The 27,926-nt window shown below is 38.0% G+C and overlaps 1 protein-coding gene across 1 annotated transcript; it reads right to left on the minus strand.

The window, feature by feature from the left end:
• Positions 1–732: 732 nt before the first annotated feature.
• Positions 733–27,812, minus strand: PEX13 (peroxisomal biogenesis factor 13). The gene is made up of 4 exons (XM_021699134.1): positions 27,670–27,812; positions 5,927–6,621; positions 5,262–5,387; positions 733–3,354 (listed from the first exon to the last, which is right to left on the minus strand). The coding sequence occupies exons 1-4, from the start codon at positions 27,759–27,761 to the stop codon at positions 3,056–3,058; spliced, it is 1,212 nt and encodes a 403-aa protein (XP_021554809.1). The 5' UTR covers positions 27,762–27,812; the 3' UTR covers positions 733–3,055.
• Between the last annotated feature and the right edge of the window lie 114 nt (positions 27,813–27,926).

Below are 27,926 nucleotides of genomic sequence, written 5' to 3' on the forward strand. Positions count from 1 at the left end.
TGATTTTTAATTAAGTATATGTAATTCTGAAATTCTAGGTGGATATAAATCCTTTGTGATATTTCTACAGGATGTAAGGAGTTTCAATATACACACAAAAATTTACAAAACATATATACCTGCTGTAACATCATACTTTTGATTTTGCTTTACATTTTTTTTTAATAAAGATTTTTTAATAAAGAGAGGGAGAGCACAAGCAGGTGGAGTGGCAGGCAGAGGGAGAGGGAAAAGCAGGCTCCCCACTGAGGAAGGAGCCCAACGCAAGGCTGGATCCCAGGACCCTGGGATCATGACCTGAGCCAAAGGCAGTCGCTTAACTGACTGAGCCACCCAGGTGCCCCTCTGATTTTGCTTTACATTTTTTAAGAGCACTCTCTCATGAGGCAGATGTAGCAGCTATCCCCAATGCTGTCAATGAGGAAACGAAAAAATAATGTGAGTTAAATCTTATAGTAAGTTCATAGTGGTATTCAGACTAATATCTAGATTTCCCAAAACCTAGATTTGTGGTCTTGTTTTTATTTATAACCCTCTAGGTAATTTTTATGTAAATGTAAATCTGATATTTTTCTTTAAATCACAAGGAAATGGAACAAACTGGTTTGCAGTAGTTAATATACACGATGAGAAAAAGACACTTTTTATAATTCCAATCCTGCAAAAAGAGTTAACAGTTTATCTTCAAAAAAAGTCAGCCAAGTTTAATGTATTTTTATTTGTCCACTAAAAGTAACTTCACAACCTATTAAAAATGAAATTTTAACTGAAGAATAATTTCTTTTTTCCATTAAAGCATAAGATAAAGGACAGCTGTATTCAAGTAAATGTGTAATTATGACATAATGACAGACTAAATCAAGTACCCAAATAAATGTTAAAACATGAAAATTTATAGTCCTCTTACCTTTTCCTTTCTAAACTGATAAAATACAATCAGAAAAAAAATTTACGTGACACCTGTTTTCTTATTGTAACTTGTGATTTATTGTTCTATTTAACTGAAAATGTTTTGGTTTCAGTTAGTAATTTCTGTAAAGTAGTACTTAAATGAGTTCCTAAAAATAACAATGTTAGAGCTGTGAACATTATATTTAATCTCATCTAAAAAATTATACTAAAACTGCCATGATAAAAAAGGCTACAAAATTTCTCTTATTCTAAATTCCTTTTCCAGAATTCTAATAGAAAAGGAATTTTCAGACACAAATAGTTACCAGTCAGATAATGTATATTGCAATTTAGTATACTTAGCCGAAAAACAAACATCCTAAGAAAAGTGAAATTGTTTTTGTCATTCATTCTGTGCTATACTCTTCTTATGCACCTTTAATAGTAGTCACAAATTCTATCCTGGAGACTCACCTTTTCTAACCTAAATAGTGCTGACTCAACATTTCACCCCCACTTCACTTCTATCAATCAATTTGGATGTCTCAACATCAAATTTAATAATCTGTTTATCGAGAATTGTTTCAAGGACAAAATTTCCACAAATTACTCTAACACACAAAAAAGCAGAACTTCTAATTGTAGAACACAAATGTAAAATAATATACAAGAAACTTTATCTCAACTTGAAGACTAAATAATATCTGGGTGTTAAAAAAATAGGCCTAAGATAAATAAATTTTACTCTCATATAATTTTTTTTTCTGCATGGGGTCAATATTTGTATTCTAAATTATATGTTACTTATGCTGTCATTTCAAAAGAGAGGTTCCCAAAAAGCCCAAAATTCTATGCTGAATATATATTTGGTTCTTATATGTTTTTGTGTGAACTGTTCTAGAATTACTTATTTGATGAACATAAAGTCTACAAGAAGAAGAAAATAATCAAAATCTTTTATCAAATAATTCCAGGTTTTGAACAGTATCTGTAAATGTATTCTTGTATACCTGTAGTCCTAATATTATTTTGTAGTATGATCACAGCAAGTAGATGGATTTTCCAATTTTGTGGGGAAATATTCAGTGTACTAAAATTTAACTGCATTTAAAGTCATTTTTTAAACACAAAACAAGTCATATAGTATTATCATATCTTAAATGGCAATTCAGAATTTTATTTATAGTCTCAGTAGTAAAAACTAAACCTAAAAGAAGTGTGTATCCAATGTGACACATTTTCAATGTTTAAAGAACAGCCTGAATATGGAATTTAAAAAGAAATTATACTAGGGAAAAGCAGAGAATCCATGAAAAGATTTAAATCATTACCGCTAGAACTGATTATATTGTTATGTGCAAACTCAAAGGATTTGAGTCTTGGCTGGAGAAAAAAAAAGTAAATCTTTCATATATTCTGATTTATCCAGGTTGAAAACTAGTTATATTGTAAAGGGATAAAAAGTTCTATGATCCTCAGAAGAAATGGAAATAATCTGTAAGAAAGATAAATTTCAGCCTTTTTACTAGCAGGAAAAACTATAAGGGCTAAATATCACTCTAGAATAATCTCCTTCAGAATAGTTCTAGTGACCCTTCCAAGATAAATTTTAAAAAATACAATAAAAGGTAACAGTATCAGTTGTTGGTAGGTTAAAAACATATTACTGTCTAAAGCAAACCCAAGACTGGATATAACACAGATCAGAAAATTTTTATTATTCAGTTTAAAGTTGTAAAAAAAAAAAAAAAAGTGGCCTTCTGCCTGTTCTCATATTTATATCTTATCACTCAATTTCTGGGAGGATTCCAAATCAATTAAGCTCTAACTTTAAAAAGCATTAAAGACCCTTACTGTAGCAAACAGTGTATTCTACAGTTCATCAATCTTACTTTCAATAAAACATAGGATTTTAAATAAGATGAAAATGATAGCAGTCTCCATAATCTTAAAATTTAGGTGAAACAAATATCCTCATGGTCCAATAACTTGTAAAATGTAACCAGGTCACTAGATCAACACACTAGTGTACATTTAATAATTTCTAGCAGCAAAACACCTGGAATAGCCATTAACAGATGTGTTCATTGGACTGTAGATTAATTGCTTTGTAAGAAGTAATTTTTAAGAAGTATAGTTCAATTGCAGGCAAACATAAAAGATATCAAAGATCTTGTTTATCTCCACCTTTCCCAGTGGAATCAGGTGCAACTGGAACCTTATTAGTTTCAACAAAAACAGATTCAAAGGCAGCTTCCTGTTCATCCAAAGAATCAGCAGCCGTGGCTCCTTTAGTTAGTGTTGTGTTGGTAAAAGATTGTTGCTGCTTGGAAATTTTGCTGGATTCCACTGCTTTTCTACCTCTTCTTTTACCAAGAATTTTGACATAATTAGCAGGTATAAGTCCTGTTGTTTGACCATCAAGACTAGCCAGAAGCCAACCACGCACTTTGGGTTGCTGTTCTGATGGAAGAAAAGACAGCCTCGTAATTATAACACACTTTGGAGTCCAACAAAATATTGATAATAAAATATTAAGTAAAATCCGTTACACTTACATACTAAAATACATAAACAAATAGTATATATATTCAAAATCAAATGATGAGTAGGCTTAACAGTTCTAGGGTCCTTTCTTATATACTTTTTATTTTATACTTACTAAATATATTTTCAACCTTGAAGAACATGAAGTTTATATCAGTTGCTCTATATAGAGTAAGGAGATTCGGTTCTCCCAAAAGCTAAATTAACATCAGTGTTTTTCATATTTTAAATAGAAATTTAAGAAATGAATTTCTCATTCTCAGTAGAAGTTAGAAGCAAGCATAGAAAATATATACCTTTATACAAGCCAAATTTCTTTATATACTTTTGGCCAAAATATAAAATTCATTCTATGTGATTGTGATGAACAATCCTTTTTTTTGTTTTTTTTTAAGTAGGCTCCATGTTGACATAGAGCCCAATGTGGGGCTTGAACTCTGAGAACAATAGAGAAAAAAAATAAAACACTTAAAATCAACTATGTCTGTGACTGATTTTTGTTCTAAATGCTCAAACATACTTTATGTGAGCAATGGAGAAAAGCAAACAAGCAAAGCTAAAGTGTTTAAGAGGCATCAATAGTGGAAGAATAATTTGAGATATAAAATTTTCCTGAAATATTATAATGTAATTGAAAGAAACCACACTTGATCTTTTTTATACTTTATTTAGATAAATTAAAACTAATTATCTGAAAGTGCTATTTGCACTAGAAGAAAAATATGAATACTTAGAAGCCTAGGTTTTGTGTATGAGGGATGAGGCAGAGATTTAGCAAATTTGATCCAAATTTTTCAGTTACTTATACAATAAACAAATATTGTGAACATTGAAGGTATTTTTTCCCTATATAAAGAATGACTAAAACTAAAGGCTCAAGTTTCCATTAATCGATCACATGGAAAACAGCCAAAGTGGTTACAAGTACAGGTTTTGAAGTGGGACAAACCTAGGTTTATAGTCTAGCTCCATCATATCTTAGCTTTGTGATCCTGGACAATTTAGTCATTCTGAGTCTCAGTTTTCTCATAAGTAAAATAGGGACAGTATAATAAAAGTATCCACATCATACCATTATTATAAGGGTTAAAATGCAAGATGTAAACTGTAGTGCCCTGTACTATAAAGGACAGCTGTTATTGTCATTAGTATCTTTACCAACGAAATGTTACTTTTCCTAGGAAAGCTGAATCCCCACAAACACACAAAAATCTTTTTTCCCCCCAAATCCATTAAAAATTCTGATCATTACTGGGGAAAGCTAAAGGGAAAAGGCCATTTTGCCTGGGGCCATTAAAAACTATTAGTGACCTGGTCCAAAAATAAACCTGAGATGTGTATAAATTTTTTTGATGAGGTTCTTTAATACTTCATGACAGTAATTCCTAAAATATTCATGTTGGAGTTTCTGAAGTAAACACTATTCAAATAAAAAAGAAAGCAATCAAAGACTGAGAGAGATACTTACATGACACTGGATAATTTCTTTGGGTTGTCAGATTTATTACATATAGTGCTTACTTCATGTTTTTGTGTGGGGATTAACAGAGTTTGGAATTCAAGCTTTGAGTTTAGAAGAGACTTAGAAGAGATATAAACAAAATCTTTCCTCATCTCAGTGAAATATTATTAGAACAACCCTGTTGGGCATTTCTCTCCCACAGGCCCAGATTTGGAAGTTCTAGACTGACACGAAAGAGAAACCCTAGCAACTACTTCTGAGTTAACTAACAATGACCAAGATCCTTTGTTGCAGTTTTTAATACTCCATTTACAAATTCAAAAAATTCACGGAAAATTCCAATTTATTCATGTTTTATTACCTTTGAGAGCTAAGTTTAGCATATCACCAGCACGGAAAGAAATTTCTTCTTCAGATACAGCAGCAAAATCATATTCTGCTCTAGCAACTACATGGTCATCGTCACCACTTGCCCAGTTTGTATTGTCTATAAACCAAATTAAGAATTAAGATTAAGGATTAGGGTTTACAGTTCACTGGCTATGGTTTATAAACTGCATAAATTTATTTGCCAAGAGAAAAGTACCCCCCCAAAGTAAATTCTATAATTAACACGATATAAAATCTAACAATATGTCCACTAGGATATCTATTATGAACTTTCTCTTTTTCTTCAAGCTCAAAATTACAATTACCTGTGTATTGTTTTACCCACTTCCCTGACAATAAGTTTTAGAAAGATAAGGGAATTATGTCCTATGTATCTTTGTATCCTCTACAGCATCAAGTTTAGTATCTTGTAAACAGTAGTCAGGCAGTGTGTACTGTTATATTAAACAAACAATAAATAAATCAATAAGCCTATTTTTGCTACATATTCATTGTCCAGTTTTTAAGTTCTTAATTGAAAATATAACTGGATCAAAATATTAAATACAAATGAGTATGAAGAATGCTAATATAACAAATCTATGCTTGAAATTTGAGATTGTTATATGGTTTTTTAACCCATTCTCTTACTCTTACCTGTTACTTCATCATTATGGGTAGATAGCAGTTTCCAGATGAGGTAAGGACCACCAAGGATAACAGCAAAGAACAAGAATATTGGCCAAGATTTTGCTGAGTTAGCTGCTCTGTCCTCAGCACTAAGGCAAGAAACAGTTCCTTCACTTTCTGCCCATAGGTCCTCATTCTCAGAGCCTCTTCTTAAACCTATCATCCACTGCAATCGTCTGTAAAGATACCTTATAGTCCTAACTAATGCAAAAGCTGAAAAAACCTTTGTGAAATGTATTTTTAACCGGGAAAAGTGATTTGCTACATCCAATACAGCCCTGAAACTGTTATAGACAGCTGAAAAGGTAGCATCCATCATCATACTGACGGAGGCAAATGCATGCACAATACTTTCAATGGACTGAAATGCACCTCTGCTGCTTTCTTCAGCTTGCTGAACAAATCTACTAGGTGGCAGATCATCTACACGGAGGCGGTTATAGCCCAACCCATTATATCCATAACTATAAGGGCTATAGCTTCCATAAAACGAATTTCCATAGGCACCATATCCTGAAGAAAATGAACTGTAAGCAGGTCTGAAAGTATTCACACTGCTGCTTCCTGTCTGCTGTGATGGCCTTGGAAGAATGGGTGGGGGCACTCTGGTAAGCGTTGGTTGTCCAGGTCTTGTCAATAAAGTAGGACCCAAATCAGCAGACCTAAAACCAAATAAAGATTCAAAATAGTAACTTAAGCACATAAATTCAATTCAAATAACTATTAAACACCTCTTACATATCTAGTGTTAACAACAGATCTACTGACGATGTGGTAAGAATAAGGAATAGTCTCTAATATCCAGATGCTTAGAATCTCAGTCTTAAAACAAAATGAACAAGTAAAATAGCTGACTAAACTCTGCTATTTTCTTGTTTACTTACGCTGGCATTATTAGAAGTATCTTTAATCTATTTTCTCATAGGTACAACGATGTATCTGTCTATCCTTGCACCTAAATGGCACTACCTTAATTACTATAGTTTTATAATAGGTCTTAGTATCCAATAAAACAAGTCCTCCTACAATGTTCTTCAACTTCAGGAGTGTTTTGGCTATCTGACACTTTGAATTTCCACATACATTTTAGTATCAGAGCTTGAAGTTCCACACCCTCTCCCCCCAAAAATCCTACTGAGATTGTTTGGGATTACACTGAATCTGTAGGTTGAGATAAACTACAGCTTTATAAAAGTGAGAGTTTCAACTCACATTTATTAGGTTTCTTAAAGATTTTTCTCAATAATGGTTATTTTTATTTATTTTTTTAAAGATTTTATTTATTTATTTGCCAAACAGAGAGAGTGAGAGAGGGAACACAAGCAGGAGGAGTGGGAGAGGGAGAAGCAGGCTTCCCACAGAGCAGGGAGCCTGATGCGGGGCTCGATCCCAGGACCCTGGGATCATGACCTGAGCTGAAGGCAGATGCTTAACGACTGAGCCACCCAGGCACCCCTCAATAATGGTTTTTAAAAATAACTTTATTGAGAATCTATAATGTTTTATAGTTTCCATGTGGCAGGTTTTCTCTAAGTTTATTCATATATACTTGATATTTTTTGATGCTATTGTAAATGGTGTCTTCTAGAATTTCACTTTGATACTGTTATGTAGAAATGATAGATTTTTAAAAAAATATAGTGCTTGTATCCAGCAATCTTGTTTTTGATTCTATTGCATTTTCAAAAATCTTAAGGATTTGCAGTCATATTGTATGTGAATAATGGTAGGTTTATTTCTTCTTTTTTCAATTCTTACAGCTCTGATTATTAAGCTATTATACCTCAGACGTGCTGTACAATCTTGAATAGAAGTAACAGGCATCCTTGTCTCATTCCTGATCTCAAAGGGAAAGTTCTCAACATGTCACCATTATTATGTTTGCTGCAGGGTTGCTGTAAATTTAGTAGTTCCTTTTCCATTTCTATTTGCTAAGAGTTTTTAGCATGAATGAACACTGAATTTTATTCTCAGCATCAAGATTAAGATTTTAATTATGAATTCAATTTCTTTAGTATCATGCCACTTAAAACAAGGTCTGTGGACCAGTGCTAATCACAAGTCGTATGTACTGATCTAAAGTACAACAAATGATGTGCTCGCTTCGGCAGCACATATACTAAAGTACAACAAATGAGACTGTTAAGTAACATGACATTGCTATATTTTTACTGTATGTTATAAAAGTATTGGCTATCAGCACAAATATTTTGAGAAGGACTGCTATAGGACTATTTTTTTTTTTAAAGATTTTATTTATTTCAGAGAGAGAGTGTGAGAGAGAGCACGAGAGGGGGTGTGAGGGACTGAGGGAGAAACAGCCTCCCCGCTGACTAGGGAGCCCGATACGGGACTCGATCCAGGGACTCCAGGATCATGACCTGAGCCGAAGGCAGATGCTTAACCGACTCAGCCACCCAAGCGCCCCATCTTCTCTATTTGTAAATTACACCTTGCTTCATCCCCTAAATTTCTTCCATTCCTTTCTGTATTTTCTGTACTTCTGTCTCTTTGTGCAAAAATATGTTGGATATTTTCTTCCTATCCTTCAAGTCACTGCTATTCAAGGGCCAATCCATCACAAAATAAGTATCTTGTGCCATAATGTAAATCAATGAATTCTTAATGCTAATTAAACTAAATAGTGTGCTCAGTGTCAACGCTGCTTTACATCCCGGATGAAGTTTCCTTATCTTGTGGACTGTTATTACACAGTTTGAAACACAGCCAGTCTGTACTCTCGGTAGTTACAGGACACACTTAGAACACTGCTCTAAATCACTAGTTCTCTCTGTAGCAATGTCTAATCTGTGGTTAAACCCAATGAGTTCTTAATTTTGGTTATTGTAGTTTTTGTTCTAGATATTCCTTTTCCTTTTAATACTTTCCAAATATCTGCCAAAATTCCTTTGTTTTCTTCTATTGCCATCAACGTATTAAACAATATTAACTTAAAAGTCTCTTTGGTAACTCCATTTTCTGGAGTCCCTACGAATCTGTTTTCTCATCTGTTGTTTTACTTAGTTTCCATTTATGTTATCTAATGTCCTTCTGGGTCCTGCTGTTTGGTTTTGCTTATGCATCTGCATCAGACATACATGAAGAACTGTAGCAATAATTTGAGACCCTGGATGATGCTCTCTTCCTCCAGATGTATTTCATTCTGGATACTGGTTTCTTAACTATCCTCTAGCTTACTTCAGGCAGGCTGCTAAGGCTATTATCAATCCATGATATCCTTAATCTAATTTCAGGAACTGAGATGATTTGAAGCTGGGCTTATATTCCTGTTAAGGGCCTGTTTGCTTCTTTTATACCCTCATATCTAGGTGTATCTTTTCAGGGTCATAACACAAGTTGTAGGTAATTTATCAGCACCTCCAGACCACTAGACTCTAACCATCCTCCAAGGGTCTGTCAAAAGTGCTCTTCAACTGGCTTCTCATCATCCAAACTGCTTCTTTTGGAATCAGCAGCAGCTTCTATGGGAACCCACTCTCACCATTGTGGATTTCCACCTTTCTCTAGATCTGGGCTCCATAAATCTTTACCTTCTTAGCTGTTTGTATTTGCTTTCTTTCTCTCACTCTCTAGTCTTTTAAAAATTCTTGAACCCAGGGCTCCTGGGTGGCTCAGTCAGTTAAGTGTCTGCCTTCAGATTAGGTCATGAACCCAGGGTCCTGGGATAGGACCCCATATCGTAGGGCTCCCTGCTCAGTGGGGAGCATGCTTCTCCCTCTCCCCCTGCCCCTCCCCACAATCATGCTTACACACACATATGCTGTCTCTCTCTCTCAAATAAATAAAATCTTAAAAAAAAAATTCTTGAACCATTGAAAGTAACTTGTAGACTTGATACATTTTTAAAAAAGATTTTATTTATTTATTTGTCAGAGAAACAGAGAGAGCACAAGCACGGGGAGCAGCAGGGAGAGGGAGTAGCAGGCTCCCCGCTGAGCAGGGAGGCCCACATGGGACTTGATCCCAGGACCCTGGGATCATGACCTGAGCCGAAGGCAGATGCTTAACCGACTATGCTACCCAGGCGTCCCTAGACTTGATATATTACTACTAAATACAGTATCCTAAGAACAAAGATATTTCATACAAAACCATACCTTTTTCCCATCTCTAAAAATTAACAATTCCATCATTATCCAATTGATATTCAACAGATAAAAATTACCATCAAATGTCTTTAAATAGCTTTAATAAGATAAAATTCATATACCATGAACTCAGCTATTTAAAGAATAAAGAGCTATTTAAAGTATAAAAATCAATGGGTTTTTTGTATATTCATATAGGTGTACAACTATCAACCTATGTAATTCCAGAACATTTTCATCATCCCAGAAAGAAATCCCATATTCATTAGCAATCACTACCTATTTCCTGCTCTATTCCCAATCCTAGGCAACGACTAATCTAATTTCTATCTCTATGGGTTTGTCTATTCTAGATACCTCATGTATAGTCAACTCTTGTTATTTTCAATAGTCATCCTATAAAGTTGCTGTGAACATTGAATTAGCAAATATGGAATCACTGCTCCTAAGGGAACAAGGCACTTCAGCACTATGCTTAGGGGCCATTTTAAAACAGCAAAATCACCAACTAAAATATGAAAAATGTGGCATCCATTAAACAGTGAAAAGGACACCTGTTTATAACATAAAGCTGAAACAAAAAGCCAGAGTGTTGGGACGCTGGGGTGGCTCAGTCGGTTAAGCGTCTACCTTTGGCTCAGGTCATGATCCCAGGGTCCTGGGATCGAGTCCCGCATTGGGCTCCTTGCTCAGTGGGGAGCCTGCTTCTCCCTCTGCCTGCCGCTCCCCCTGCTTGTGCACTTTCACTTTCTCTCTCTCTCCCCCTCTCTCTGACAAATAAATAAAATCTTAAAAAAAAAAAGCCAGAGTGTTGCTTTGTTCAACCTCAGCTGAGAGAAGACTCAGATCTTTTGCCACTCTATGCATGTCCGTGAATGACCATGAAAGTGCCATGAGTATTGATTTTGGGGTTACAATAAATTTTAGTGAGTAGGAAAATTTGCAAATTCAGCATCTGCAAATAATGAGAATCTATTGTAAATGAATCATACAATATGCAGTATTTTGTGATTGGCTACTTTCACCTTATATGTTTTGAAGGTTCATCCATATTGTAGCATTTATCAGTATTTCATTCCTTTTTATTGCTGAATTATGTTTATCCATCCGTCAGTTGATGGACATTTGCATTGTGTCCACTTTTTGGCTATTATGACTAATGTTATTATCAACATTTATATACAAGTTTCTGTGTGGATATATTTCATATCTCTTGGGTATATATACCTAGGCATGGAGTTGCTGGATCATACAGTAACTATGCTTAACCTTCTGTGGAACTGCCAGATTGTTTTCCAAAGCAACTGTGCCATTTTATATTCCTAGCAGCAGTGCATGAATGTTCCAATTTCTCCACATCTTTGCCAGCACTTGTTATTATTTATTTTTTTCATTTTAGCCATCCTAGTGGGTATGAAGTAGTATCTCACTGTGGTATTGTTTTGCATTTCCCTGATAGTTGATGATGTTGAGTATCCTTTCATGCGCTTATTGGCCAGTTTTAGATCTTCTCTGGAGAAATGCCTATTTGAAAAATTAGGTTATTTGCTTTTTTATCATTGAGTTGTAAGAGTCAAATGTCTTTTAGGGGGCGCCTGGGTGGCTCAGTCGTTAAGCATCTGCCTTCGGCTCGGGTCATGATCCCGGAGTCCTGGGATTGAGTCCCACATCGGGCTCCCTGCTTGGTGGGGAGCCCGCTTCTCCCTCTCCCTCTGCTGCTCCCCCTGCTTGTGCTTTCTCTCACTCTCTCTCCCATTCTCTATCAAATAAATAAATAAAATCTTTTAAAAAAAAAGTCTTTTACAATGGACTCTGAAAAACAAACTGAGGGTTCTAGAGGGGAGGGGGGGAGGATGGGTTAGCCTGGTGATGGGTATTAAAAAGGGCACGTTCTGCATGGAGCACTGGGTGTTATGCACAAACAATGAATCATGGAACACTACATCTAAAACTAATGATGTAATGTACGGGGATTAACATAACAATAAAAAAATAAAAAAAAAAGTCTTTTAGGCTGTTGTGGTTTTTTTGAACAAAAATTCAATTAAGGTTCACACACTGCATTTGGTTGTTTCCTCATCTCTTCTAAATTAGAATTATCTGTTTCTTTTAAATGTCCTTGACTTTTTGTAGAGCCAGTTTTGTTTTATTTGCTTATTTATTTACTTATTTATTTTTAAAGATCATTTATTTATTTATTTGATGGGGAGAGAGAGAACGCACAAGCGGGGGAGCGGCAGGCAGAGGGAGAGGGAGAAGCAGGCTTCCCGCTGAGCAGGGAGCCCGATGCACGGCTCAATCTCAGGACCCTGGGATCATGACCTGAGCCGAAGGCAGATGCTTCACCGACTGAGTGACCCAGGCGCCTGAGCCAGTTTGTTTTAAAATGTCTTACATTCTGGATCTGTGTTTCTCCAAAATGTTGTTTGTTTTTTTTAGAGAAAGCACATGGCGTGGAGAGAGAAAGAGGTAAAGAATCTCAAGCAGACTCCCAGCTGAGCATGGAGTCCATCATGGAGCTCAATCTCACAACCCTGAGGTTATGACCTGAGCCGAAATCAAGAGCTGGATGCCTAACTGAGCCACCCAGGAGACCCCAAAATGTTGTTTAAATATCTCTCTCTATATATTTCCAGTTGAATTAAACATTGCATTTAAAGGTTTAATTAGAATCAGGTTAACATTTTTGGGAAGAATAATTCATGGGTTATATTTACTTCATATCCTATCACATCACAAAAAGTGGAACCAAACTTTAAAAAGGGTCAGTTGACTAACAAATAGTGTAGCATTTTCTGGTTTTCATAAAGTAGCTCTGCTCTAAAGTAGGAGCAATAATAGATAAAACAAAGAGAACAAACAGGCATATCTAGATTTATGGAACAGAAACTAAACAGAAAGAAAAAACTTATTATAAGGGTGAAGCTATGGGCCTACTCAATTCTGGATCTGAAATCAGGCTGTGACAGCCAGGACTTATGCTTCTAGGAAATAATAAGAACTAATAGTGCTCCACTCAAATGGAACTAGTTTCGGGCGCCTGGGTGGCTCAGTCCGTTACGTGTCTGCCTTCGGCTCAGGTCATGATCCCAGAGTCCTGGGATCGAGCCCCACATCAGGCTCCTTGCTCAGCAGGGAGCCTGTTTCTCCTCTCCCTCTGCCTGCCGTTCCCCCTGCCTGTGCTCTCTCTCTAATAAGTAAATAAAAATCTTAAAAAAAAAAAAAAAAACAACTCACTGGTTCTCTTAAAAACAAAACAAAACAAATGGAACTAGTTCATTGTTGAAGCTGTGGGTTGGAATGCAATACACTGACTTCTAAAAAGAGATTATAAAATTTACTGACAATAGTTTAAGATTTTTAGAAAGTTACAAAACTAAGAAGGGTAGGACACTGATTAACATCTCAAGTGCAGGAAATGAAACAAGTTAACAACTGACTCACTGACTTGGTGACTTAATCTTTGATATCCTTAATCTAAGCCACCATTTTTATACAGGTTCGTACATGGTAGGGTGGATACTGAAGGAGCAGGAAGAGGCAAGAGAAACCTACTAGACAGAGAGAGGTAAATGTAGAAGGGAAAGGAAACAACTCAAAAACTCAAAAAGGAAACAGAACCTATTCAAAACAAACATATCAAGAAGATACACAAGAAGAGGGGCGCCTGGGTAGCTCAGTCGTTAAGCGTCTGCCTTCGGCTCAGGTCATGATCCCAGGGTCCTGGGATCGAGCCCCATGTTGGGCTCCCTGTTCTGTGGGAAGCCTGCTTCTCCCTCTCGCACTCCTTCTGCTTGTGTTCCCTCTCTTGCTGTGTCTCCCTCTGTCAAATAAATAAGTAAAATCTTTAAAAAAAGAAGATACACAAGAAGAAATAAAAACACTAAGAAACCAAACTAACAAAAATCAACAATTAGAATGAAAATTCAGCTTCTTGGGAAGATGGTGGAGGAGCAGGGGATCCTAGTTTCATCTGGTCCATGGAATTCAGCTAGATAGCTATCAGATCATTCTGAATACCTGCAAACTCAACCAGAGATCTAAGAAAAGAATTGCTGTAATTCTACAAATAGAAAAGTGACCACTTTTTGCAAGGCAGGAGATGCAGAGAAGTGAATTAGGGTGATATATTGGAAGATAAACTGCAGGGGAAGGGAGCCTCCATAAGTCAGCTAAGGGAAAGTGATACAGCAGCAAAACATAAAATTGGAACTTTTAGAAATCTGCTCTGGCGGGGGGATGTCCCTGCCTTAAAAGGTGCTCAGGTGGTTAAGGTGGGTGGAATCCTAGGTGGGACAGTGTGGTCTCAGGATCCCCGGGGTCACAGAAAGAACAGGGGTGCCTGAGTGCAGCAGAGTTCCCAAGCGTCGGAGCAGGGAAGCCAGCTGCAAACAGCGAGCCCAGGAGAGGGCTTTCAGCTTGGTGTTGCCATAAACTTCGAACCATGGCAATGTCCAAGCAGGGGCCCAGAAAAAGGCAGAACCCCAGCGTGACCCCCATCCATGTCCTGGGAGGAGCGGTGTGGGTGCTCGCCGCAGGAGTCTGTAAAGTTTAGAGACTCTAAACAGGGTCGCGTGCCTGAGATAAAAACACTCGGTCACAGGCTGGGTGAACACAGTGCAGAAACAAGCCAGGGAGACAAGAGTGACTGACTGCTTTTCTGTGAGGAATCACTGAAGATTGGGGAGCATGAATTTTCAGATCCGGGGCTGGAGATCTGGGCGCAGCCATTTTCATCCTCTAAAGTGTTATGGAAAGCCTTCAGGGAAAAAAAGCCACATAGAACAATCCAAAGCTGCTTACACTGAGCCCTGGCCGCCTGGAAAGGGGGTGTGTGATTCTGCTGGGGCAAAGACACCTGAGAGTCAGTGCAACAGGCTCCTCCCCCAGAAGACCAGCAGGAACATTCACTAATACCAAGTCTACTGATCACACGGAACTGCAAAACTCCAGTGCTAGGGGAAAACAGCATATAGAATTGAGGATTTTTTTCTCATGATTCTTTAGTCTGGCAGTTTAAATTTTTTTCTTTTTTCTTTCTTCCCTTTTCTTTTTCTTTTTTTTTTTTTTAAATGTTTTATTTATTTATTCATGAGAGTCAGAGAGAGAGAGAGAGAGAGAGAGAGAGAGGCAGAGGCAGAGGGAGAAGCAGGCTCCCCGCCTAGCAGGGAGCCCGATGAGGGACTCAATCCCAGGACCCTGGGATCATGACCTGAGCCGAAGGCAGACACTTAACCATCTGAGCCACCCAGGCACCCCCTTTCTTCCCTTTTCAAGTAGTTTCTTATTTTATCAACTCTTTTTTTAAGTCTTTTAAAATTTTTTTTTACATTTACTATATATAGTATATTATATATACTATATACATAGTATATGTCTATTCTAATATAGAATATTAGAATAATTGGGGTTCCAGAGGAAAGGAGAGAGAGGGAGAGAGAGACAGAGAGAGAGAGAGAGAGAGAGGCAGAAGGTATATTTGAGCAGATTATAGCTGAAAACTTCCCTAATCTGGGGAAGGAAACAGGTATTTGAGTCCAGGAGGCACAGAGAACCCCCCTCAAAATCAATAAAAATAGGTCAACACCTCAACATATAATAGGGAAGCTTGCAAATTTCAGAGACAAAGAGAAAATCCTGAAAGCAGATTGGGACAAGAAGTCCTCAACCTACAGTGGTAGAAACATAAGGCTGGCAGCAGACCTATCCACAGAGACCTGGCAGGCCAGAAAGGACTGGCATGATATATTCAGGGTGCTAAATGAGAAAAATATGCAGCCAAGAATACATTACCCAGCAAAGCTGTCATTCAGAATAGAAGGAGAGATAAAGAGCTTACAGGACAAACAGAAACTAAAAGAATTTGTGATCACTAAACCAGCCTGCAAAAATTATTAAAGGGGATCCTTTAAGTGAAGAGAAAGCCTAAAAGCAACAAAGACCAGAAAGGAACAGAGACAATATACAGAAACAGTGACTTTACAGGTAATACAATGGCACTAAGTTCATATCTTACAATAGTTACTCTGAACGTAAATGGGCTAAATGCCCCAATCAAAAGATACAGGGTATCAGACAGGATAAAAAAAGCAAGAACCCTCGATATGGCTGTCTACAAGAGACTCAATTTAGACCCAAAGGCACCTCCAGAATGAAAGGGGGGGACGCCTGGGTAGGTCAGTTGGTTAAGTCGCTGCCTTTGGCTCAGGTCATGATCTCAGGGTTCTGGGATCAAGCCCCACGTCAGGGTCCCTGCGCAGTGGAGAGTCTGCTGGTCACTCTCCCTCTGCTGCTCCTCCACTTGTGCTCTCTTGCTCACATACTCTCTCAAATAAATAAAATCTTAAAAAAAAAAAAAAAGAAAGTGAGGGGGTGGAGAACCATTTATCATGCCAATGGACACCAAAAGGAAGCTGGGGTAGCCATCCTTATATCAAACAAAATAGATTTTAAACCAAAGACTGTAATAAGAGATGAAGAGGGACACTATATCATAATTAAAGGGTCTATCCAACAAGAAGTTCTAAAAATTATAAATATTTATGCCCCTAACACGGGAGCAGCCAATTATACAAACCAATTAATAACAAAATTAAAGAAAGACATTGATAATAATACACTAATAGTAGGGGGCTTTAACACCCCACTCATTGCAATGGACATATCATCTAAGCAGAAGATCAACAAGGAAACAAGGGCTTTGAATGACACACTGGACCAGATGGACTTCACAGATATTTCATCCTAAAGCAACAGAATACACATTCTTCTCGAGTGCATATGGAACATTCTTCAAAATAGATCTCATACAAGGTCACAAATCAGGTCTCAACTGGTACCAAAAGACTAGAATTATTCCCTGCATATTTTCATACCACAATGTTTTAAAACTTGAACTGAGTCACAAGAGAAAATTTGGAAGGAAAACAAATGCATGGAGGTTAAAGAGCATCCTACTAAAAACTGAATGGGTCAACCAGGAAATTAAGAATTTAAAAAATTCATGGAAACAAATGAAAACGAAAACACAACTGTTCAAAACCTTTGGGATGCAGCAAAGGCAGTCCTAAGAGGGAAGCATATAGCAATACAAGCCTTTCTTAAGAAACAAGAAAAGTCTCAGGGCGCCTGGGTGGCTCAGCCGTTAAGTGTCTGCCTTCGGCTCAGGTCATGATCCCAGGGTCCTGGGATTGAGCACCGCATCGGGCTCCCTGCTCGGTGGGAAGCCTGCTTCTCCCTCCCCCGCTCCCTCTGCTTGTATTCCCTCTCTTGCGGTGTCTCTCTCTGTCAAACAAATAAATAAAATCTTTAAAAAAAAAAAAAGAAACAAGAAAAGTCTCACATACATAACCTAATCTTATACCTAAAGGAGCTAGAGAAAGAACAGCAAATGAAGCCTAAATCCAACAGGAGAGGAAAAATAATAAAGATCAGAGCAGAAATCAATGATAGAGAGATTAAAAACAAAAACAGGGGAACAGATCAAGGAAACTAGGAACCAGTTCTTTGAATTAATAAGACTGATAAACCGTGGCCAGACTTATCAAAAAGAAAACAGAAAGGACCCAAATAAAATCATGAATGAAAGAGGAGAGAGCAAAACCAACATCAAAGAAATACAATTATAAGAACATATTATGAGCAACTATATGCCAACAAATAAGGCAATCTGGAAGAAATGGATGCATTCCTAAAAATGTATAAACTATAAAAACTGAAACAGGAAGAAATAGAAAACCTGAACAGACCCATATCCAGCAAGGAAACTGAAGCAGTAATCAAAAACCACCCACAAACAAGAGTCCATGGCTAGATGACTTCCCAGGGGATTTCTACCAAACATTTAAAGAAGAATTAATACCTATATTTCTGAAGCTGTTTCAAAAAATAGAAATGGAAGGAAAACTTCCAAACTGGTTCTATGAGGCCAGCATTACCTTGATCTCAAAACCTGACAAAGACCCCACCAAAAAGGAGAATTACAGACCAATATCCCTGATGAACATGGATGCAAAAATTCTCAACAAGATACTAGCCAATAGGACCCAACAGTACATTAAAAAAGGATTATTCACCACGACCAAGTGGGATTTATTCCTGGGCTGCAGGGGTGGTTCAACATCTGCAAATCAATCAAGGTGATACACTACGTTAATAAAAGAAAGGACAAGAACCATATGATCCTCTCAATAGATGCAGAAAAAGCATTTGACAAAATACAGCATCGTTTCTTGATTAAAACTCTCCACAGTGTAGGGATAGAGGGAACATACCCCAATATCATAAAAGCCATATATGAAAAGCCCACAGCGAATATCGTTTTCAATGAGGAAAAACTGAGAGCTTTTTCCCTAAGGTCAGGAACATGACAGGGAGGTCTACTCTCGCCACTGTTGTTCAACATAGTACTAGAAGTCCTAACCTCAGCAATCAGACAACAAAAAGAAATAAAAGGTGTCCAAATAAGCAAAGAAGTCAAACTCTCACTCTTCGCAGATGACATGATACTCTATGTGGAAAACCCAAAAGACTCCACCCCAAAATTGCTAGAACTCATACAGGAATTCAGCAAAGTGGCAGGATATAAATCAATGTACAGAAATCAGCTGCATTTCTATATGATAACGAGACAGAAGAAAGAAATTAAGGAATCGATCCCATTTATAACTGCACCAAAACCCAGAAAATACAGAAGAATAAACCTAACCAAAGAGGTAAAGGATCTGTACTCTGAAAACTATAACTCATGAAAGGAGTTGAGGAAGACACAAAGAAATGGAAAAACGTTCCATGCTCATGCACTGGGAGAACAAATATTGTGAAAATGTCTATGCTTCCCAGAGCAATCTACATATTCAATGCAATCCCCATCAAAATTCCATCAACTTTTTTCACAGAGCTGGAACAAATAATCCTAAAATTTGTATGGAATCAGAAAAGACCCTGAATAACCAAAGGAATGTTGTAAAAGAAAACCAAAGCTGGAGGTATCAAAATTTCAGACTTCAAACTCTATTACAAAGCTGTAATCATCAAGACAGTATGGTACTGGCACAAAAACAGACACATAGGTCAATGGAATAGAATAGAGAACCCAGATATGGACCCTCAACTCTGTGGTCAACTAATCTTCAACAAAGCAGGAAAGACTATCCAATGGAAAAAAGACAGTCTTCCACAAATGGTGCTGGGAAAATTGGGACAGCCATATGCAGAAGAATGAAACTGGACCATTTTCTTACACCATACACAAAAATAAATTCAAAATGGATGAAAGACCTAAATGTGAGATAGGAATCCATCAAAATACTAGAGGAGAACACAGGCAGAAAGCTCTGTGACCTTGGTCGCAGCAACTTTTTGCTAGACACATCTCCAAAGGCAAGGGAAACAAAGGCAAAAATGAACTATTGGGAATTCATCAAGATAAAAAGCTTTTGCACAGCAAAGGAATCAGTTGACAAAACCAAAGACATCCTACAGAATGGGGGAAGATATTTGCAAATGTTTTATCAGATAAAGGATTAGTATCCAAAATGTATAAAGAACTTATCAAACTCAACACCCAAAAAACAAATAATCCAGTCAAGAAATGGGCATTAGACATGAACAGATATTTCTCCAAAGAAGACATACAAATGGCTAACAGACACATGAAAAAAATGCTCAACATCACTCAGCATCAGGGAAATACAAATCAAAACCACAATGAGATACCACCCCACACCAGTCAGGACGGCTAAAATTAACAAGTCAGGAAACACAGATGTTGGTGAGGATGCGGAGAAAAGGGAACCCTCTCACAGTGCTGGTGGGAATGCAAGCTGGTACGGTCACTCTGGAAAACAGTATGGCGGTTCCTCAAAAAGTTGAAAATACTACGGTGAGCACTGTGAATTGTGTAAGACTGATGAATCACAGACCTGTACCTCTGAAACAAATAATACATCATATGTTAAAAAAAAAGATAGTAAGAAGGGAAAAATGAAGGGGGAGACGAACCATGAGAGACTATGGACTCTGAGAAACAAACTGAGGGTTTTGGGTGGGGGGGGGTGGGGGGATGGGTTAGCCCGGTGTTGGGTATTAAGGAGGGCATGTATTGCATGGAGCACTGGGTGTTATACGCAAACAATGAATCATGGAACACTACATCAAAAACTAATGATCTAATGTATGGTGACTAACATAAAAAAAAAAAAGAAAAAAAAAGTTGAAAATAGAGCTACCCTATGACCCAGCAATTGCACTACTAGGTATTCACCCCAAAGATACAAATGTAGTAATCCAAAGGGGCACCTGCACCCCAATGTTAATAGCAGCAATGTCCACAATAGCCAAACTATGGAAAGATCCTAGATGTCCACTGACAGATGAATGGATAACAAAGATGTAGTGTATGTGTACACACACACACACACACACACACACACACACACACACACACAAATGGAATATTACGCAGCCATCAAAAAATGAAATCTTGCCATTTGCAATGACATGGATGGAACTAGAGGGTATTATTCTAAGTGAAATAAGTCAATCAGAGAAAGCCAATTATCATATGATTTCACTTATATGTGGAATTTAAGAAACGAAGCAGAGGAGCATAGAGGAAAGGAGGGAAAAATAAGATGAAATCAGAGAGGGAGACAAGCCCTAAGAGACTCTTAACCACACGAAATAAACTGAGGATTGCTGGAGGGGAGGGGGTGGGGTATGGGGTAACTGGGTGATGGGATTAAGGAGGGCACGGGATGTAATGGGCACTGCGTGTCATATAAGACTGATGAATCACTGAACCCTACCCATATTAACTATATGTTAATTAACTGAATATCAATTTAAAAAAAGAATGAAAATTCATTCAAGGAAAAACAAATTTTATATAACAGCTAAGCATTAAAATAGTCAAAGAGCTCAATGAAGCAATATCATCTATGAAATAAAAACTGAAATGAAATAAAAACATGTAAATATGAAAAAATCCATTACAAATCTTAGACATGATTCTCCCAGCCACAGGGATTGTCTTGCAACTATAAGGGAAGAAAATTAGTTGTTGTACACTAAGGAACACAGTGGAAAATACAGAACTCGGGGAATTCCACTTCAAGTAATGGCATTCTAGGTCATCAGACTAATCCTCCCACTAAAAAAAAACCCTAGGCGCCTGGGTGACTCAGTCATTAAGCGTCTGCCTTAGGCTCAGGTCCTGATCCCAGGGTCCTGGGATCGAGTCCCGCGTCAGGCTCCCCGCTCGGCGAAGAGTCTGCTTCTCCCTCTCCCTCTGCGCCTACCCCCTGCTCATGCTCTCTGTCTCTGTCTCTCTCTCTCAAGTAAATAAATAAAATCTTTAAAAAAAAAAACCAAAAACTAGAAAGGCTAAAAAAATATAACACTACCTGTTTAAAACATGAGAGAACAAGGCATTGAGGAATTAAGAAGTTAATATCCAGGAGAAAGAGAAAACTCAGAGTCCATTTTGAGAAGTTTCTCAAGGGACAAGGGTCAGTCTGGAAGAGATGGCTGAAGGACAAGAAGCTGTGCAGAGCTTTCAATAGACTCACTGTACTAAGGAGACAAAAACTAGAGTTCAGAACCCCTAAAGAGGAGGGCCAACGTAAAACCCCACACTTCAGACTGGGACCTTAAGGGGCCATATACTAGGAATAAGGGTGAAATGGTATACAAGAAATAGGCTAGCCCTGGCAGGAACTAAAACCACAGCTTCAAACTGGCTCAATTCTTGACTGGATTAAAATGATCCTACACTGCTAGTGGCATAAGGTGCCTGTCAAAGGTAAAACTCTCAAGAGGAAGATAGCATCCTAGGCCTCAAACTGCCTTAAATTATCTATATACAATGTCCAGCTCTCATTAAAAAATAATTTGGCCTATATGAACACTAAACTATATGTCAAAAAAAAAAAAAATAGAACAACATCAGATAATACAAAGACATCCATAGGGGTCCAGATAATGGAGTTATTAGGAAGAGACTTTAAACAACTATGACTAAAATATTCAAGGAAAAAAGACAAGACTGAGATTTTTCAGCAGAGAATAGAAACTGTAAAGCAGGACCAAATGGATATTCTAAAACTAAAAAATTAAAATTACCAAAACTATGAATTTAATGACTGGTTCAATACCAGATTAGACACTCTGAAAGAAAAACATCAGTGAACCAGAAGAGAATTCAGAAGAAAATACCTAGAATGAAGCATGAATAACAAAAGAATACATGCAGAAAGGAGTTTAGGGTATGGGCTGTACAGTGAAATAAAGAGCATATATGCAGTTGGAGTCAAAGGGGTGAAAAGATGATGGGCATAAGCAGTATTTGAAGAGATAATGGCTGAGACTTTTCTGATGTAGTGTGTGTTAATTAATGAATGACATTAAGTCAGATGCAAGTATCTCTATGAATGCCACCGCAAATAACACAAACAAAGCCATTCACACTGAAGCCCAACAAAGTATAATCGCTGAAAACCAAAAACAAAGAGAAAAATCTTTAAAGCCACCAGAGGAAAAAAGAGATTTCTTTCAAAGAAGCAAGAATACAACAGAAACGGCCCAAACTCTCGGAAAGTTTACAGAAAATAAAAAGGAAGCCAGGAAAAATGTAGGTCCCTTAAAGACAACGTTGAGTTAGCAGATCCTTAGACTCTCTAGACTTCCTGTTAACAAGAAATGTCTTTATAGTCCAAAGTGTAGTAAGTCATACATTGTTACTTGTAGCAGAAACTACTCCTGATACAATGTTTAATAGGACTCCGGGAAGAAGAGATGGGAAAGAATAGTGTTTAAACAATAAAGATATACTTAGCGAAAATTTTCCTGAATTAAAGAAAGATTGACTCCTTAGAGTGAACATTATAGGTACTGAGCGTGAACACTGTAGCTACTGAGCAGGAGGAAAAAATATACATGTCTGTATATTCATACCTGAATAGAGCATAATAAAGTTGCAGGGGACCAAGGTATCAGGTAAAATCTTAAAGGCTACTAAGGAAAAAATAGTCTACCTATAGAGGAATGAAAATTAGACTCAACAGAAAAATTTCTGTAGTTATACAACCTGGATATAAAGCCAAAAAAGTATAGTACAAAGAAAGAAAATTACAGGCTAATTTCACCTAAAATATATATGCAAAGGTCTTAAAATATTAGAACAGAATTCAACATTATATTTTACAAAATAATCACAATTAAGCAGTTCACCCAGAAATTTACTCATGATTCAACATTAGAAAGTTAACTGATAAACCACATTTTCAAATTAATTATCTCAATAAATGCATAAAAGTCATTCATAAAATTTATACTCCTTCATAATAAAAATCTGAGCAAGGTAAGGAGATAGAAGTTCAAAAGGAAAGCTATTAAAAACAGAAAAGCAAACATCATACTTAATAGTGAGATTTGAGAAGCATTCTGATGAAAGTCATGAGCAATACAAGGATGTTGGTTATCTATGCTGGCTTATTTGTAAGTGATAGGACTGTCAGCATGGAACACAAGAGAAATTTCAACTAAACTACCAGAACAAATTAAGTCTAACTTATGCTAGATATAAAAGATGGAGAAGTACTTCATGGAGATAGTTATAAAACATTATTTAAGGCAAAAAAAGGTCCAAATTCTCATAAAGTTCCAATAAAAATCCCAGTCTTTTTTATAAAGGGTAAATATAACAAAGGCAATTTCGAAGAACAGCAATGTGTGGAGGCTGTTGACATACCAGGTATCAAAACTTATTAAAAAGACAGTGTGGGGGTGCCTAGGTGGCTCAGTCGGTCGAGTCCAACTCTTGATTTCAGCTCAGGTCATGATCTCAGGGTTGTAAGCAGGGGTCCCTCAGCAGGGATTCTGCTTGAGATTCTCTCCTTCCCCTTCTGCCTCTCCTCCTACTTGTTCTCTCTAAAATAAATAAATACAATCTTAAAAAAAAAAGACGAGTGGTGCTAGCATAAGAACAGAAAGACCAGTAGAACATATGGGAAAGTCCTCCAAACAGAACCACATATTTAAGAAAACTTAACAGGATGTAGATAGCATTATAAACTAGTACAGAATAGATAAATTAATGGTACTGGGATACTTATCCCCATGGGGGGAAAATATATATTCTCTATTTTGCATTGATTTTGTACAAGAGAGTCAGTTCCAGGTGGGTTAAAGGTATGAATGTGAAATGCCGAACATTTAAAAAAATAAGAGAGAGAAAAATTTTCTTGATCTGAGGCAGAAAGGGTTTCTTAACCAAGACCTAAAAAAACGAACAATAAAATATGAAAATTTTGGCTATATTTAAATTAAAAGTATCTGTACAACAAAAATGAACATGAATATAAATAAAGAAGACAAGCCACAGACTGAAAGAAATTGAAAACATACAAACAAAAATAGAATTAGTATGAATAAAGGACTCTTAACAAGTTAATAACCAAACCTAAAGCCAATAAAAAAGTGGGCAAAAGATATCAACAGAAAACATTCAAATGGCTAATTTAACATTCAAAAAGATGCTCAATCTTATTACTAACCAGAGAAGTGCAAATTAAAAATTAAATATCATTTCACATCCATTAGATTGGCAAATTCAGAACTAAAAAATAATATCATCAAGTGTTAGAAAGAATGTAGAGAAACAGAACACCTTGCCAGTGAAAATGTAAAAACTGGTATAAAAAACCACTTTGGGGAGCAACTTGGTAATAGTACTTAAAGCTAAGCCTACCCACCACCAAGCAATTCCACTTCCAACAACACATTATTAGAAAACCCCCTGGAGGGGCACCTGGGTGGCTCAGTCGTTAAGCGTCTGCCTTCGGCTCAGGTCATGGTCCCAGGGTCCTGGGATAGAGCCCCACATTGGGCTCCACACTCAGCAGAGAGCCTGCTTCTCCCTCTCCCACTCCCCCTACTTGTGTTCCCTCTCTCACTGTGTCTCTCTCTGTCAAATAAATAAATAAATAAAATCTTTTAAAAAAAAAAAAAGAAAGAAAGAAAAGAAAACCCCCTGGAAATGTGGACAAGGAGAAAGGCACAAGAACGGTCACTGCAGGGGTGCCTGGGTGGCTCAGGTCATGATCCTGGGGTCCTGGGATCAGGCCCAGAATTGGGCTCCCTGCTCTGCCAGGAGTCTGTTTCACCCTCTCCTTCCCTTCCTCTCCCCTGCTGCTGCTGCTGCTCTCTCTCTCTCTCAAATAATCTTAAAAAAAAAAAAAAGAGAATGGTCACTGCAGCAGTTTAATACATAATTAATACTTTAATACCTATAACAGAATAGTTTGTTTTTTTTTTTTAAAGATTTTATTTATTTATTTGAGAGAGAATGAGAGACAGAGAGCACGAGAGGGAAGAGGGCAGAGGGAGAAGCAGACCCCCCGCTGAGCAGGGAGCCCGATGCGGGACTCCATCCCAGGACTCCAGGATCATGACCTGAGCCGAGAGCCACCCAGGCGCCCGAATAGTTTTTTTTTTTTAATTCATTCAAGACACAGAGATAGAGAGAGAGAGAGCATGAGCAGGGGGAGAAGCAGACTCCCTGCTTAGCAGGGAGCCCGATGCGGGGCTCTATCCCAGGACCCTGGGATCATGACCTGAGCCGAAGGCAGACGCTTAACCATCTGAGCCACCCAGGCGCTCCAACAGAACAGTTTTTTATACAATAGAATATCCTACAGCAAATAAAATGAACTACAGCTATATGTATGAACAAGATAAACCTCAAAATCAATAATATGTAATGGAAAAACATTTTGCAAAATGATACATAGTTTGAACATATTTATATAAAATCTAAAAACACACTAAGCACTATATATACAGACATATATATATATATAACACACAAACCTAAGTACTAAGGTATAAAATAAAGTATAAAAACATAATTGGGTACACTGAACACCAAATAGGGACAGTAGTTATAGCAGGAAAGAAGAATGGGAGGCTTAACTGTTTCTGTAATTTTTATTTTTAAAAAAATCTGAAAAAAATGAGGCAAATCTGGAAAAAAATTTTTTTTTTAAAGATTTTATTTCTCTCTCTCTGAAAGAGCGCAGAGAGAGAGAGAGAGAGAGCACCAGTGGGGTGAGGGGCAGAGGGAGAAGCAGACTCCCCGTTGAGCAGGGAGCCCGATGCGGCTGGATCCCTGAACTCCGGGATCATTACTCGAGCGGAAGGCAGACGCTTAACTGACTGAGCCGCTCAGGGGCCCCTGGAAAAATTTTCTTAAAGTTAAGGGTGAACACACAAGTATTCATTGTCTTACACTCAACCAGTCTCTACGTGTTTAAAATTCACAATGAAAAAAAGTGGGAAAATGGTTACTTTTACATAAACAGAACTTTAAAAAGATGCCAGAGTAGGGGCGCCTGGGTGGCTCAGTTGGTTAAGCGACTGCCTTCGGCTCAGGTCATGATCCTGGAGTCCCGGAATCGAGTCCCGCATCGGGCTCCCTGCTCGGCAGGGAGTCTGCTTCTCCCTCTGACCCTCCTCCCTCTCATGCTCTCTGTCTCTCATTCTCTCTCTCTCAAATAAATAAATAAAATCTTTAAAAAAAAAAAAAAAGATGCCAGAGTATAAAACCTGTCTTCCAAATAGCTGTCAAAAAATTTTTTAAAAAGTCAAACCACTCGTAAAAAAGGTAGCAGGAAGTGTCGCCCAGCTTAACAGTATACTTAAAGCTTATTACTTGTTATGTATCTATCACTATTAAATTAAGTTGCTAATGTGTTCAAGCATCTTGACATTTAAATAAGGATTACAAGATTTTATAACATAGCAGAAATACATTCCAGTATATTGGAGACTTTTATGTATTAGGTAAACCTACTACGGTAGGTGATCTGCCATTCGAATCTCATCATCTAAATTCAGATGTCCAGATCCACCCAACATGAAACACACAAGGCTGTGAAACTCTTCTTTCATTGTATTTTAGCCTTTTCCCCATTAAACACTCATTAAAAACAAATAAAAAACCACACAGGCCTTAGAAAAGTGACACGCTATTTTGCACACAAAGGCCATCCATTGGCCTTGGACTTAGAACTCCCGCTTGGAAGTTGCTTCTCCAAATCCTTATCCAAAACATTGCTGAGTTATGCTGAAAAACAACGCAAAGTGTATAGGCTTGGGTTCCAGTTGTGTAAAAGCGACCTTTTGTGCTTTCACCAACTTCTCGAGAGGTTGTTAAAAGCTTTGGGGAGACTTTGCTCCCTGTCCAGCCGGGGCTGGGCAAGTGCCAGCTACTCTCATCTGCGAAAGACCGAAAGTCTAAGGCTTTTAAGAGGGTCAAGCAGTTCTGTCACGGTGTTCCGCTAACAGAAAGGAGCAGGAAGCCGCCCCCTTTCTCCAGGGGCTCCCTGGAGAGTATCCGTACCGAGAGCCGTAGAGTCAGAAACAGCTGTCTGACATCGAAATTCCCCACACTGGCGTCCTTCCCCTACCTTGAACCCCTCAACGTTGAGGGCTGGTTGAGAGGGGGAGGGGACACCTCAGCGCAACAACGGCCTCAACCGTCTCCCGCCAAGTCCCCACTCCGGCCCACCAAACCCGCGGCCAGAAGAATCCCACACTCACTGGAAAGTAGGGCCAGGTCCTGGTCCTGGCCCGGCCCCAGGAATTCGGCGGGTCTCCCACGGTTTCGGGGGAGGAGGTGGCTGGGAAGCCATCGCCTCCGCCTCCGCTCGGCTCTTCGTTGGCGCTGGGACTCCTCAGGCCCGGGTACACTAGCACCTCACGCGCCAGGCAGAATGGGCAGAACACCGAGTCCTCCACCCCGCCCACCCCTGCAGTTAGGACGTGCTTGTGGTACTTTGCCAGCTGGGACCTGAGGA

The sequence above is a fragment of the Neomonachus schauinslandi genome, chromosome 10, assembly GCF_002201575.2.
Source record: "Neomonachus schauinslandi chromosome 10, ASM220157v2, whole genome shotgun sequence".
NCBI lineage: Eukaryota > Metazoa > Chordata > Mammalia > Carnivora > Phocidae > Neomonachus > Neomonachus schauinslandi.